A 16,573-nucleotide genomic window follows, 5' to 3' on the forward strand; every position below is an offset into this window, starting at 1 on the left:
TAACAAACACAGTACATAGGTACGAAACAAACATTGCTGAGAACCTGGAGTGGCTACCAGGCAGACATGTGGGATACCGGGATACCACTGATGGTTGGGTTACGTTTGCTAATGCCCAACGTTCGTGATACATGCGTAGGCTCGGATATGGTTGCTACATCGAGGAAGATAAGCTCGACGATCGTCATCAACGATGTGCAGTAGTATATGTGTCCCCTACAGCGAGCGACATGATACTTCACTGACAGACCATTACAATGAATTTATGCAACAGATACGTGCTTGCGAGGTAATCTGTACAGAGACGAACAAACATCACAGTGATGAATCAAACACTCAATTCTGTTTTTGACATTGATTTGGCATGGTTTTCTCCAACAAAAACAGAGACAGACAGGTGTCAAAGGCTTGAAGTAATAGCTTACGACTAAGAGTATCCCAAACCTACCAGTATAATGATTTGAAAAAGATAGCATCAACAATCCAAGTGCAGGGTAGCCAAAGAAGCCATAATGATCAGATCGGCGAGAATAGACCCGCCGTGCCCCTGGCTAAGGAATGGACGCTGTTCTGGTGGAATATCGAAGTGGCAGCTGGTGGTGCGAATAGAACCATCGGAACCATGCTAGCCCCGATTGAAATTCGCCAGTGACGCACATGGAATTCTGCAGTTGAATGACATTGCCTCGACGCACAAAGACGGCAACAATATCGCGATATGGTATGGTATGTCGGCGCGACATAAGATAGCACGAGTCGGCGCAAATTGGCCGACGGGTTGAGGCTGAGTGGTGCTGACCAAGACGGTTTCGCCGAGTGCTAAACTGCCCAACGTTCCAGAACAGCCTAAGATGAATTATCTCTTCTATTGTTTCTTAGACACGACGCCAGGTTTCGGAGCCACCCACCCGATCGACCATGTCAACCGAAATAAACATTGCCAATGTCAGCCTCCTGGGCTGCGATTGAGGCATTTCAAACGTGCCATGTTTGCCATCATGGAGACTCATTGAACACCGAAAATATTCGGAGTATGGACTGGTCCAACCAGCCCCAGCGCCTCAGGACCATGGCAAGTAGGCATGTGTACAGTAGAAACAGAGATTGATTGACAATCACGGTCTCCGTAACAAAGAGAGTGGGAAAAAACGAACAAGAATGAGACCCGTAGGAGAGGCTGTTCAGTTTCCGCCATATGCAGGGATAACAGGAAAAGGCAGCCACCAATACACCAATGGTAGAATGACAGGGGACCAAAGGCTGAAGACGAGCGTACGGATCGGCCAAGATCCAGTGTCACTGAGTCCAAGTGTCTCAGCCGCCGTCGATGCACCCCAGGAATGAGGGTAAGAGCTTGAGTTCGGCGTGGCTCCGGCTCGATTTCTACTTTATGATTAGGCGTGGCATTTCCCAGAGACCTGGTGCTCCATGGATTGAACAATGCTACAGTATGTTTCTCCAACCCCTGTATCTATCCCTTCCTTGGTCCTTGCCTTGCCAGTCCAAGCTTTCTCCAGACGCGACGGGATTGACCTGACGACTTGAGAGGCCAGCCCGGATCACCACGCAGTCAGTGTTAATAATCGCGTCGTGCCGTGCTTAACTTTCCTTCATATGCAGACGTGCATGGTATGGTATGGTAAAACCGTATCATGTCATTATGTTTTGTTTGATATCCAAGATTGTGATATGTGACTGTATTGTAGGTTACAGTATGTATGTATGTATGTATGTATGTATGCACATACTCTTTGGTCGCTTGCCGCGGCGAGCCCCAGAGCGAGACAGAGACACATCCCATCAATCTGTCGGTGTGTTTGCAAGTCATTATGCTGTTCCAACGCAATGGACGCATACGACTTCCCTTTTCTGTTCAGGGTTCCGTTCCGCTGGCAATTCGAGACCCCTCTTTGACAATTCTCAGATAGCCCTGCTTTGACACCCAGTCATGGGAATCTCTTGGATGTCACCGTCAACAATGTACCAATATCCGCTTCCCCGGTCATGTATGTACATATCTTAGTTGTCGCACCCCCATATGCAGCAAACTTTCCTGACTCAATGGCGGTCCGTCTGTTTGTCAGGACAGAACACGCGCTACGTCACTTTCCGCTGAATTTGAGGGAGGTATCGTATCGTCTTTGATGCGAGCGAACAAATTCGGGCGCTTGACAACGATTCAACAGTGTGCATCAGTGCGGAAGAGAACCCAACTGCCAAGTACACATGCGAGCCGCAGTAGCCAGACGACTTTCAGTGGCCTTGCTGTTGCAAACCATCACGGGGGCGCTAGACGGGCCTCCTGGTCTCTACTGCTGCGCTGCATGGGCTGGGTATCCACAACCTGCAGAGGGCCCCATGCTGTTGGGACTGAACCTAAGACCGCCGTCTTGAGCACCGTACAGTACAACATGTACAGTATTTGGTTTGAGTGGACACTCCTATCCTCGCAATATTGGGTCTTTCCGATCGTGATATTCCATGTTCGTAGAAGAGAATGCTGCAGACCTGAAGTCGTGGAGTTCAGTATCAGCCGTTGATTGCGTCGGTGGCGGACTGAGATGCCGGTCAAACACTGCCGTCGGCATCGTATTGTCTCGCCATCAGTCTTTCATTTTACTTCACGCCTCCTATTCCTACCCCAATACTCCGTACAGAGTATCGGATAGTGCATCGAACCGACCTTGTTTGCAAGAAGCACATGGGTTGTGGGCAGCCTAGCCTCTCGTGGGAGCAAAAGAAACAGCACAGCACCCATCTGCGAGTGACGGGACGACATGTCGACTTGTCAGCCTTGAGTGAGATATTAGCTGCTGTATCAGCAAATAGCCTACACATGCAGTGTGGCTGGAATCGCCAGCATCAGATCTTAGTATTAGAAGCTGCTTTGTGCCACAAGTTTATTCGATATCAGCACCATCATGTCAAGAATCCAGGAACGCGGCTAAGACTCCAGTACTTGATGTCTTCTTTATCACCGCCCAGGTTAAATTGAACAGCAGGGTCGCCCATGACATTCCTGTGCGACGCAGCCGCCTGCGTTTCATAATTTGAAGCCACACGTTCTTGTTCAAACTTTGGTTGGTACATGAATGTCGAGTCAGTTTAAACTCGGCACCGAACTGGTGATAGGAGTCCGGGCAGGATAGCAAGGACCTGGAAATGTAGCTTTGCAACCCATTCCGGCCGCTGCCGAACTCAAGGGACTGTTCATTACCATAATAATAAACTGGGCTCATAATCATTTCCGAAGCAACAGAAATGGATAGACCTTGACAGTGGAGGTTGACCACCCTGAATCGTGAGGTGTGCGCTAGCAGGGCAATGTACGGAGTAGAAACCCAAGTCCAATGTCCAATTCGACATACGCTAATGAGCTGAGTCGTCTGGCTTTGCGCCCACCGTTCTGCAGATCGCTAGCGCTGCTCAGCCCACCAAGATCTGAGTGTTCTCACGGTGTGTGGTGGGCCCTGATACAATCATTCAGAAGAAGTGAGATTGGTCCGTAGATCAGTAAGATGACTGGTCACCTGTAACAGTGCCCTTCGCACCATCGGCGAAAAACGCTGACTGAAATTTTGGACAATCAAAGCAAGGTTGGCCGGTGGCTGTCGTGCTCTGCGCTTGTCGTTGATATTGCGCATGACAAGACACCGGCGTACGGGAGATTCCCAGGACCACGGGAGGGCCAGAGATCGTAGTTGGGCCGGCTTCTGACTAGTCCACGTTTGCTGGGGGATCAGAGACACTGTCAACGTGGACTAAGTCGACTGCCGTCCACCGTCACAATCGATGGCTTGCCGTAGCCTCACACGTTCCTGGATATGCAAGTGACATCCACCGACTCATGAGTCCTGTGTGGTTCAAGATCTGCTGGGTCACTTGGAGCTAAGGTCCTCAAAGCAACGCTAACTACTGGCTGCCAAAGGTCCTGCTGCGTGTTTTCCCACCCTTGACTCAAGGTGGATAAAGCCCGGCTTGTTGTGTTTCCGAGATGTTGGTATCTGTGCGACGCTGGGGAACGAGAAACAAAATGATCGACTTAAGAAACGTCCAGCAGGAAAGTTTCATGCTTGAGAGTTTCCGATATTGAACAGCATCCTGATGGCACTAGGCCATCATCTAGCTTGTTGACGAGCGGCACAAGAAAACGGATGCCCCTGGTCCAGCATTGGCTCATCAGATTCGATCCATCTGCATGGTAATTGATTGTACCGAAACTGACTGAGAATATCCCTTGTTAAATGATTTGCAATAAAGGCTATGCCAAGGCCCCACACGCGTATGGATTGAATGTCAGTGTCGACGTCCTTCGCAGCTTCTTGGCCTTTGACTGTACATGCAGGAATTTTTAGCAACCAGGAATATACCTTGTGTGGGTTGTTCACACACTGCCCCGTCTGGGTATTACTCGATGTCGTTTCGGCTTTTACTCGCTCAAATATTCGTCGTTGATACTTTTATCAACTGTTGGATCTGTTCTACCAACGAAATGAGTCGATTGCCTTTGGATTGACAAACTCATCATCCACCAGATTGACTCTGGGTCTAGTTAGTGGGGACGCTCAAGCCGACAACCGTCATCTTCTATGTACACCCCTGTGATTGGAGACTTGGCAGGACAGGTTAACCCATTTGCAGTTAAGCACAAGAGCCACAAGCCCTCGCGCAGTTTCCAGCGGATTGGTATCGCTGTGGTGCGCCGCTCAGGGTTTCTTGCTTGAATGAATGGCTGGTAAGTACCCATACGGCAACCAGAGTGAATTGAGCCACGGTCTTTACCAGTGACTGTATTCCGTGTCGTGTTGCGCTGATGAAGCGTCACTGTTGGTTTGGACTGCTCACCGCCTTGACATTGTGGATGTTTTGTCCAAGAATTCTTTGATCGTGGATGTGGGCCAGAGTCCAGAAATCGAGAGCTTCGAATATCGTTCTCCGGTCTGTGTGCATACGGTGCCCAACCCTGGCGTCTTGTACATCTGAGCAATTCCTTCCTTGCAGAGCAGAGTTGGCAAACTGTCTCATTTTCCATGGACCCATGTTCAAAGTAATGTCGCAAAAGAAATCAATCATGCTTGCTTTTATCATTTGTCTGTCTGCAGGCTCGCCCTGCGTAACAATTGGATGTTCGGATGAATGCATCGAAGGCGGTCAAGACGAGAACCAGGAGGGGGTTGCATTCACCAAAACATCCAGGAGGGGGGAGGTAGAGGTGAACAGAACCCCGCGCAAAACCGCGCCTGTCGACAATACAAGAAGCCAGTTTAAATGTTGGTTCATGCCGGCAGTCATTTGTAGACCAGCAAAAGTGTTCCAAGTTTGATTCCCCGCAAACTTGAGAAGCACTAACATTGAAATCAATCTACCATGGCCAGAAGAGCATGTGTGGACAGCAATGTAGTGGTAAACCCGAGTCAGGGCTGAAGCAACAACTCAATTGCTGCATGACAGATGAGCTAGACGCATTGGGGTTGCCCTTGCTTGATATGCGGACGCGTGAACTGGCGCCCAAGTGACCCAACCGCACGCAACACTGGTGTGCTATTCCCCCACAATGCAATCTCTGACACCACGCGCTTCTTATCCTGCCGATAAGATTGTGAAGCAAAGACCCTGCGCTTGATATATTTTGGATCTCTGAGAAGCGAACAATACGTGTAATCTTCAACAGAGGCAAATGGCATGTATGTAGACTTTGGTAATCAATTGGATAAGCCCAATTCTCAAATTGGATAATGAGCCCAGGCCTTTATGCAAATACGCCAAGAAGGAAACGAAGAGCTGTTCCGCCCGCATTCTGGTGCACAAGCAAAATTGCTGAGCTTGACGTCTGTCTTGAAGGTGTGGGTATCCTCAACACAGTGCTGGGAATCCTGGGAGCCTCGACGTTGCAAATCTGGCCATTGAGACAGATGGTAACCAACAGCGGTGGGACAATGTCGCAAAGAACCTATCACTCGTAAAAGTCGCACAGGGGCCCAGCCACCTCACCACAAGGGCTGGAATCGGCATGGGTTGCGCATCAGTGGGTACTCCACGTGAGTAGTAGTCAAGTCTGTCTCGCAAGCTCAGAGGGACACAAAGCCATGTCAACACGTGGAGCCTTCTTGGATGTTTCCATTCGGGTTGTGCAACGTCTAGTGTGTCATGTTGCGGTCCATAAACAGTGGCAAGTTGGGTTTGTGGTTGACGAGGAGCTTGGACCGGCCGGGCAACATTAACATGGAGAGTTAATGCTTTTTCTAATCGAAGGATCATCCAAGGTCCCTGTTTGCCTGACGAAGTCGCTTGGTTGGGTGATGCTGGACGTCTATTGGCTCAAAGACCGAAGCATCTGCACAGTTGTTGTCAGACACCGTATTGATGCATCGCGGTGTGCAGCGGGAGAAGTGACAGTACTGATACTGCAGTGTTTTCGAATGCGGTGTCGCTTGACAAGGAGTCGTATCTAAACTCTCATACAGTGAACTGACGAACAAGTTAGCTGAGGTGCCTGGCTAGCAAAAAAAAAAAAAAAAAAGGCAATCCACTAATTACCGTAGAGAGACACCAACAAGCTAGGACTACTGTGCCTCTTTGGGGCATCTTAGTCCCCCTTTTAGTTCATCCCAGATGTTCGGGTCGCTTAGGATCTTGTTTAACTAGACCCTGAAGTTTCTGGGACAGATCATTCGACTAGAAAAGTATCATGGCTGCCAGGATCTCGGAACAGTGTGGCTCGATCACCAAAGGCTGGAGAAGCCAAGAGGCGGCTCATGCCTCGACGCTGTCTCTGTATGACGATAATCGATCATTTTGATTGATATGATAGCCGACGTTTCTGGCTAGCGATGTGCTCTGCAATCATTAAGGAGATGACTTGGTGGGTATTTTTTTAATTGACGATTTAGGTTGTAGGCAGTTGGTTAATTGACAAGAGGTTGAGAGTTGACCTTCTCCACTTCTGTCTTGTAAGGTAGAGCAAGTGCCAACGGCCTAAGTTAGCTTCAGGCAGGATGTGAGATGGGTTTAATCTTAGGCCACTCAGTACCTGGTAGCAGGTAATAAAATGCCCGGTACTAGGTAAATCAATGGCTGTATTGATTAATTATAGATGGGTATTAGAGATCTACTTACGCAATTGTCTCCATCTCAATATATCAGCTCTCGCTCAATTGTGATTAGCGAGGCTTGTGCTTATCAAGGTGCTTGATCAAAGTTATTGACGACAGCGTGTGGAATTAGGTTGGGTAAGGTCCGTCTGTACAGTATTCCAAAAGTTATAGGGGGGAACAGCTGACTCGATTGACGTTTACCAACTTTGTGTGTTGCCATACCATCCTCCCAACTCTGTACGGGATAATTGAACCGGGTCTTTAATGCATCACCCCAGACTCAATCACGAGGTGTATTGGTGCAATACATTCTGTTGAGATTGCGTTGCTGTTGCTTTTGCTTCTGCTAATGTTACAGTATAAGCCACAATTCAGGGTATGGCATGCCAGCACAGCGGATGGCGATTGAGGTCGCTGACGACGCGGCGTAGACATTGGTGCTGCTTCCGACGCCGTTTCACCCTTTCACCGGAGCGCTGGATCATCTCAAGACATGAGAGGTAGGTAACCATCTTCTAGGGCTGAGCTAGAGTCTAGAGAGCTGCCATCCCCTGAAGCCAACACGATCGAGGCGGATACGGAATCTTTAGCCCGATCAACGGCGCCGGCATCCAAAGACCAAAGCTTTGCTAAAGAATATGACCTGCACGTCAGGGACTCGTGGATTCCACATACATAGTTAGGTACTGTCCTACATTGGTCCATCGCCACAAGCTTACCTGCCACTGCCATGATGGCATCGCGGGTGTCGCGCAGACGCAGCACAGCAAAAGTGTCGTTACACAACCGTGTCGCGGAGAATAAAGTGATCCATCCTTGAGCTTGGCTTGCGACTAGTGCCCTGGGAACCACGACGCCGGGCTCATTCACACCCATTATCTACGACCTTGCCGCCACGTTATTGAGGCCTCAGCATCTGCATCCGTGCTCTCTCTATCTTGTCTTCTTTGATTACTGATAAAAGTTAATAAGGTATTCCTGGTCCGAGTCAGTTCAGGTCACAAGAGGATTTGGCAATCTCTCCTCTTCAATCGGCAGTGGCAATCCGCGTGCCCGGAGACCCCATTCTCTTTGATCGATGACCTCTTTCATTGGCACCCTGTCGACAAGCTGGAAAATCGGCAACTAACCTGTCTAACCCCTCTTTGGAAATTATTAGCCAAGCCCCGAGCTGCATTCAACACAAGCATCCTGGACGTCTCTTCTAGTGGAGGAACCAGCCACCCCAAGGATTGATTGGTCCTAGCATTGGAAAAGGCCGCAGATCTGCTGCCAGAAGTCAGGGATCCTCCTTGCGCACTGTACTAGTGGAGGAGACACTTCTCTCCCTGGTAGGGTGGGCATTCCTTGAGCCCTTGATCCAGTACGGGGTGGTTTTCTGGGTGGGACTTGTGCCAAAAAAACGCCGGGCACGCGGTTACTACCCCTGCTCTACTATGCTCACTTCCCCTGGTCGATTTCACCACCTTGCTGGGCTTCCTTGACGCTTTCGTGGACGTGATGTCCCTCAGGCAGCTCGCGTTACAGTCGTGTTGTGCTTCTCGGGGGGGAGGGGGGACAGAGGACAACACTCGAATGTGATGACCCATGAAGATCGGAAGATGGGCAGAGGAGCGGTTATCCCACCGTTTGATTGATTGATTGCACAGACAGATGATACCTACCTACATCAGCACAATCGAGGCACCTGGGATCCAATCACACCGTTTATTGTGATTATATTTCTGTTTATTTTTGGCAGTGCAAGCAACCCTCTCACCTCAATTACTTGCACCCTCCGCCACAATTGATACTGCAAGCCATTTTTGGGAATGTCTGTCTTATGCTGCGCGCGTATGTGTTTGAGTGTGTGTAATAATTATGAACCTAGCAAGGGGAGATTGATGAGCAAAGCAAAGACCACATCCCAGCCAGGTCCAGCCAAGCCCAGACCAGACCCAGCCAGCAGGTTGCAGCACGCAGTAGTAAGTAAATCCATTATCCTATCCCATTCCCATCCCATCCCAGGTTGACAGGGGACAGGGGCCTCCCGTTCATATGCCACTTCCTTTTGCTCGGGCTCCTTCATCATATGGGTGCATACGAATTCCGATTTTTCTCTGCTTTCTTTCTCCTGCGTCTTACCCAAGAGAGAAAAGAAAGGAAAGGAAAAAAAGAGACCCCCAGTCATCAGATAATCGGTGACCCTCTCCCATTTTCCCCCTTCACATCCACTTGACATCCCCATTTTATCGCATCGCATCACTTTGCTTCAAACCAACTTAATTCATCCATTCGAGTTGTCGACTCAGTTCAGTTCAGCTCAACTGAACTCAACATCCCCTCTCCTTCCTCACTACACACCCCCTTTGATATCACCTTCCCTACCTATCCCCTGGAAAGACGCTTGAGCTTTCTCGTAATTACTCGCCGCTTTCGCTCAGGACCACGAGTCAGCGGCAGATCCGGCACCGGTCGCGACGTGGGGTATCCTCGGCAGAACGATCGACTTACTTGAACTTGACTTGGCTTGACTTGACTTTCTTCTCAAGTCTAGTCCAGTCCAGTCCAAGCCCAGTCCCTCCACCATCTTCTCACGCTACAACGGAAATATCCCGACTTGGTATTCATTTGCTGTGCTGTGCTGCGCTGCGCTGCCTGCCTGCCTGTTCACTGTTTCTTCTTCAGTGATACTGTACATACTGCTGCTGCTGCTACTACTACTCTCAAAAAGCTTGCACCAAACTTGCACTGCACACCCCTCGTCTTCAAACAAAACCCACGCTACCCACAAAGGTCGATAAGCGCAGGATCCCACTGCCACTGCCCTGGGTTGAGTTGAGTTGAGTTGGATTGGGTTGGCCAGATCAGATCAGACCAGACCAGACCAGACCAATTCCTGCTTACTACAGTCTCTACTTCGCTGTGATCCGTTCGTTGGTTGAATTTCGGCATCATCCAGATTTTTAGCCAACAACACCAAATCTGACGGCTTCTGATTATTGAAAATTACTGTACTCGGCGCGCATACCTACATACAACACATACATAGATAGGTTTATTGCGTTCCCGACCGGCTGGTCCCACCTTGAGACGGCCAACATTTTGCCCCCAGGCTGCGGAGGAGTGCATGCTATTCATCACTCCGTCATTCATTTTCCTCCCCTTGGGACCCTACTGTATAAAATTCTTTTCGGTCCCGCCCCTCTCCGTCATCACAGAGGCTTTCTTCACAGTTGCAGACACGCACACCCCCCACCCCCCATCCCCCTGCAAGGTCGCGAGTCGCTCTCAGCACGACGAGAGTCAGTGTATCGTGGGAGATATACTTTGCACACCCTGGTCCCTCTCAGGCTCCAAGACGCTAGACCCTCTTTGCCTCTGGGCTCTCGGCAGAGTCCACCGTACCAGGCCGATTTCAACATCGCACTATATTAGTGTGTCGCTCCCCAAGAACTACGGGCGACTTAGCCCGACCTCTCTCTGATCGAGGAAAAGCGAACTATCCTTGCCCTAGGCTCCATTCCCCCATCTCTATCTTCCCTCCCCAGCAAGATCCGCGCCCAAGGACTCGGCCTAGGTGCTCGCATCACACACTTAACCATAAACCAACCTTTGGTCTTGCAAACGGCGCTACTACTGCCGCCGCCAACAACATATACTGCCGCGCCGCCGCAAGTCTCTTGCAAGCGCTCAGCCATTACCCTTCTTTCCCCTGTTACCGGCAAACACCAACTTGACGCGGGTCTGAGCTAAAACCTCGCCGGCCATTTCTTTATCATCAGCCCCGTGGAGCTGTAGCATGTCTTTGGTGCCAACACAGCAACATCATACTTTTGTTGACAACCGCGCATCGCTACACACTGTTTCCAACATCGCGAAACTTGGATCCGAGGCGACTCTAGACACGCTCCTCAGCTCTCCCAACTCTATGGAACGAAGTGCTCCGGAGTACTCGCAGTCAGGTTTGCCTTCGCCCTATCCAAGCAACTTCGGCGACACCAATTCTGAAGGTTCGAGGGCAGATCACGCATCTGCTGCGCAATATCCTGTCAAGCAGGAAGTCAACTACTCGACATCGGCTACTCCCACCTCCGAGTACGGCGTTTACCCTCATACTGCCCGATCAGGATCTTTCCCAGAGCACGTCCAGCGTTCATACCATCCTGCAAGCAGCGCCAGCAGTGGAAGTATGGCGCAACAACAGAACAGTCCGTCAATGCCCCAGCAGGATGGGCGTAGCCATCAGACCCATCCGGTCAAATCTGACAACGATGTTCCTATAGATCCGTCCATCGCCGCCCCGAGCCCTACCTACGCGTCTTATGGGCAGCATTCTCCCTACGCGCCCAACCCAGACATGTCACACAGCTACCCTCACCCTGGTGGAGGCATGTATGCGCAGCCTCGGCCAGACTGGGCTGGTTATGGGCAGCACGGTGGTGCGCCTTTGACTCCTGGTCATCCAGTTTACGCCCAGAACCCGGCCTCAGCGCCCCCTCCTCAGCGACCCAACCAGGTATGTTGAAATTGGACAGGCATGTATGAGATGAGTTGAGCTTGAATGAGAACCTTGCGCGTGACATCCTTTGAGCTTTTGGGACGCGTTGGTTCACAAGTCACAAACTTGTTTTATGCGGGGCCTGTTGATAGTTTCATACTCGACCGTGTCTAACCCGTCCTAGGTCTACTCTTTCGTGCCTATTCCAGGCGCGCAGCAGCACAAGCGACCTCGGCGACGATATGAAGAGATTGAGCGCATGTACAAGTGTGGCTGGAACGGTTGCGAAAAGGCCTACGGTACATTGAACCACTTGAATGCTCACGTTACCATGCAGTCTCACGGACAGAAGCGAACTCCCGAGGGTGAGTTCTAAACGCGTATTTTGACCACAATGAACATGCACTTACCCATGTACACAGAATTCAAGGAGATCCGAAAGGAGTGGAAGCAGCGAAAGAAGGAAGAAGAGGCCAATCGCAAGGCCGAAGAAGAGCGACAACGCCAGGCAGCGGCAGCTGCTGCTGCTCAAAACGGAGGTCCCGACCCCCAGGGACCTGATGGCACTCCTACCTCATCCTACCCCGGCTCACGGCCTGTTCAGCTGCCTCCCATCGGCTACCAGCCTGCTCAGTACCCGCCTCCACCATCGGCGGTTCCTCAACAGCCACTTCCCGATTACAACAACAGCCATATGTACTCCAATTACCAGCCTCACTCGCCCTATGCGCAACCTAGCCAGGGCATTTCTTACCAATGTATGTCGCAAAGACAGAGGGTGGCTTAGTTGATGAACTAACCAGGCTTAGCAAACGCGCAACCCCCAAGCCACTAAGGTGGGGGATGGTCAAGCAAGGATCAAGGTTCTAGAGGAGGAGAGTCATTAAAAGTCAGGATGGAAAAGGAATACCCGCTGTACTATATTGGAACTGCCGTGGTGTCGTTGATCTTTGCACCAATGCAGACTTGACGCTGGTCTTGGACGACGCGGTGGATTTTGGGATCATGGAACGTCGCCATGCGATTCCTTGATCCGGTAATTACCTCTCTATTTCGACAATGGCAGCCCCTTCGGTCGGCACTGTACCTTCCGATAGGGTTTCGGCATATCCGTTCAGTCGCTGGACCGCTTTGTTTCTTGGTTTTGGTTTTGGAGTTTACGCATACACGCTCTTCGACAAGATGTGGTTTGGGGAGTTACCGATTTCTATTTATGAGCATCAGGTTGTCGGTCAAGGGACGGTCCTGGAGGTTCGGCGTGGTTTATCTGCATTTGAGACGATTTGTTATGTTTTGGAGGTATGGCTGATTCTCAACTGGTACGGAAGTGCAGTGGTAGAATCAGGTGCCCGCGCTTTTCTATTCACATTTATTGCGCAGAGATGAAGTTGAAGATATTTTATTCATTTGGCGGCTTGTGTCTACTTGGCGTCGTTGACGCGCCTGCGAGGAGGGTGGAACAAGGCTGATAGACGCATACGGATGGTACTTTACGATTATATGGCGGCTAGATTTTGTGATGTGTATGTGTATAATCGCACTTCAGAATCAGACTGGTTAGGCAAATTTATTTATCCTTGCGCAATTCTACAGTAATTTGAATGATGGTGATGAATATTGTTGAGCCACGACAAACACACTTACAAGTCAACCAGAAAGACACGCAAGGCTTCATTAGCACGATCTAGTGAACCAATCTGTCGGGTCAAAGTCAGCCCTATCTTTATAGAAAAGAGGCGAAATCGATCGCAACACATGGACGGGAATGATGCTTAATAAACCTGGTTAAACGTGGGTGGCGTGCCGCAGGTAGGGTTGTGTTGCGCATTTCATCGAAAATAGATGGGGGTGGTTGTGTTGCTGTGATACAAACGCTAACGTGTGAGTGAGCGAGAGAGAGAGATAAGTAGTCAAGGGTGTGAATAACAAAAGGACCCGAAAAGCAAGGATGGTAGATGAGCAATGGTGGTTGATAGACAAGGCAAAGAGCAGAGAAGGGAAAGGTCGGGTAACACAAGGCCACGGAAAGGGCCTGACGTACATGTGTAGTGTACCTTAGCTTAACAAGGGGAACAGGAGAGAAAGTGGTCTGATGTTTTTTGATTGACAGTTCCAAGCAAACGCCAAGTGGGAGGGGGGCGATACAATGAGAGAAGAGATAGACATATAGGTTTATGAGATTGCCGAAGGTTGAGCTGACCTGGTGTGTGCGTATGCGATGCGGGTTGGTGATGCCACGCTATGCGATGCGATGCGATGCAATGCGGCGGTCCGATCCATGATAGATGGCAACACAGTAAACGAGAAACCTTGAAGATGATCTGCAACTGGGATGTTGGTAGATAGGGGGAGGGGAATATGAGAAACGATGAGAGTCTCGGTACTGTAAGTAGGTTGTATTCTACGGCGTTGGTCCATGGTACGTGCATACATAGGTGCGCATATAGATTCGTGGATGGAGACGACTGTTTCCGAGATGGACTAAACTAACTAGGCTGGTGACTGTGATATAGACAAGGATATATAAAGTTAAATATGTTTCAAGTCAAGAAACGACAACTCTCAAACAGATGCACAAGTCTAATAATGAAGCGAAAAATGTATCGCCCGCCCGTGTCTTGAGTAGTAATATCATATCATCAGCGCTCACTTGCTTACACCATACAGACACAGCCTTACGGCATATACATAATATAAACCCGCCACGCTACGACTTGCATTGCATGCAGATAAGCTACTTTTTTACTACTACTGTAACGTCTCATTCAAAGAAACGACTAAGCAAGGGGGGCGTGTACAGCAAAAGTATGAACTAGGCTGGCAGTAGAGTAAAAAAGAAACCCAACTAGGGGGCCGCAGAAAAGCGAACCAACTAACGTTAACTTGAACTACCTAACCTACCGTACCAAGGCTCTCGCTCAGCGTAGTAACAACAAGGCGAGAGACGTATTGCCTTGATACGTGTGTGTGTGACTGACGCCGTTGCTGATGAACAAGGGGGTGACCTTGCGGCGCTAGGAGAATTTAGCCGCTCCTCTAACTATCAACTTCGCCTCCTACAAACAAGTTAGTTAAAAGCAGGGAAATGGTAACACAAGACATTTGCCGCTTGTTGGTTGCCCCCAATCATTTTAGTACCTTGACTAGGCGATGGCAGAAGACGTTAAGAACTAAGCTTAGGATACGGAAAATAAACATGTAGCCTAAGAGCGGGTCGAAGATGGCCTAAAGTGACTAAACTATTTTATCTCTTAGGCAAACACTGTCAAGTTTTCTGCAACTCTGAGATATAAATCTCACACTTATCTATATAATGCTGGAACTGTTCTTCACTTAGTGCTGTCTAACAATTAATGTATTTGCTGTCTTGAGTAGTACCTTTGGGTCCGACTTAGGTCCAACGGGCATGGCTTTTCTGAACCATGGTATCGGGCTTGGTAGAGTACGTAACTCTCTAGTCTAAGAAGGGTGTCAAATACCACAAAGGTGAGAGTAGAAATTGAGGTAATACCAAGACAAGACTTTCCGGCGGGTTGTCTCTGTGTTTGGTGTGTGACGAAGTAGATTGGGGTGTTGTACTACAGACAAGGTTGAGGGCCCGGAACACTCAATTGATTGATAGGCAGATACGAGTTGCGTACGCGACTCTTTGTATTCTTCCAAATCTAACAAGACTCTCAATACGTGGCTTGTGATTGGGAATTCATGACCAATGTGCGTTTCAGAACATGTTAAGCGAAACGTTATGAGAAAACCACTACGTAGTCGATCACTGTACATCTGTATAATCAGGTTAACCAGATGATGAATGTATATCATCTGGTCACAATTCTACAACAAATACATGTACGTCCCTGAAAGAGAGTTGTTCAGTAGTTCCAAAGTTGTACCTACAAGAACAGGCCAGGAACAAACCCAGGCGAACCTAGCGAACGCACAACCACGGCACGGTTAACCCGATCCAACCATACACCCAGAGGGACTGTGCTCAAGCTTTTTAGAAACTGGCGCTGCACACAAACATGAACAAAGGATCTCTGCGCTTATCTTAGTTTGCTCCTAGAGGAACGAGATCCATGAAAATACACTGTTTGGCCACAGTGTTGATCCTTGCAGATATCCAGTTGCGGTCACGGCGTAGCAGTGTTGTAGGGACAACAACGACGAGTTGACGTGGTAGGTTCCAGGCGTCCAGGGGGGCTTACTTTACACTCTCGGCGAAAATAATGGCTTCTGATAGCTTTGGTATACATCACATACTTCACAATTATGTACTCCAGGAACCAGAGGCTAGGCTCCGAGACTCTCGCAGCTATAACAGAACTCAGCATACGGATGAGAGCTCGTTCATGTACACAGGTATTTTGCAATGAGAAACAGTCACTAGGGCTCGCATCTATCGGTTGAAGTAAATTATATGCAGATCTGTTGTCTGAGCGTGTTTGGCCGTTACATAACTGACGTCCGAAGACCCGATCGAGATATGCAATTCCGAACGGGCCATATGCAGCTAAAAGTCCAACTGTTCCTCTGCATCGAGGAGAACATAATCTACAGGTGCTACCGATTAGAGGCCGAAACATGTTCAGGAGCTGCCGGAACTTTGTAGAATCCATGACTCCAAGACTTGAGGGAGTGTACACGTTGTCTGCATTATATACGAGACAGAGTTGTTCTCAACAATACTGACGAATTTGAGAATCAGCTGAGAACTGTATAAAGCTAATTCAAAACAGTGGCTCTTGTAGAGATATCTGATCATCTCTCTAACTCACATTAAAGTTACTTGAAGTCACTTTGTTTACGAGTATCGTGAAATGTCGACACATACGAACTAACATTCATTCACTTGTCCGGTTTGGCGCGAGATTTGAACCTGATACGTACCACCATCGTGATTTATTCGTGAGAACTGTTTCCTTGATCCTTTTGTCTCAGAACGTTATTTGACGCTTTTCTCTGTTCTTTGCTGATGACGTGTGGTGGTGCTGCAAGCGCG

The 16,573-nt window shown here is 49.2% G+C and overlaps 1 protein-coding gene across 1 annotated transcript; it reads left to right on the forward strand.

Moving 5' to 3' along the window:
* Positions 1-10,875: 10,875 nt before the first annotated feature.
* EDB82DRAFT_525210 (uncharacterized protein) lies at positions 10,876-12,409 on the forward strand (the record flags this gene model as incomplete). The annotated part of the gene is made up of 4 exons (XM_065609137.1): positions 10,876-11,592; positions 11,759-11,939; positions 11,997-12,332; positions 12,384-12,409. The coding sequence occupies 4 exons, from the start codon at positions 10,876-10,878 to the stop codon at positions 12,407-12,409; spliced, it is 1,260 nt and encodes a 419-aa protein (XP_065464969.1).
* Between the last annotated feature and the right edge of the window lie 4,164 nt (positions 12,410-16,573).

Source organism: Fusarium venenatum (assembly GCF_020744135.1).
Source record: "Fusarium venenatum strain MPI-CAGE-CH-0201 chromosome Unknown EDB82scaffold_2, whole genome shotgun sequence".
Lineage (NCBI taxonomy): Eukaryota > Fungi > Ascomycota > Sordariomycetes > Hypocreales > Nectriaceae > Fusarium > Fusarium venenatum.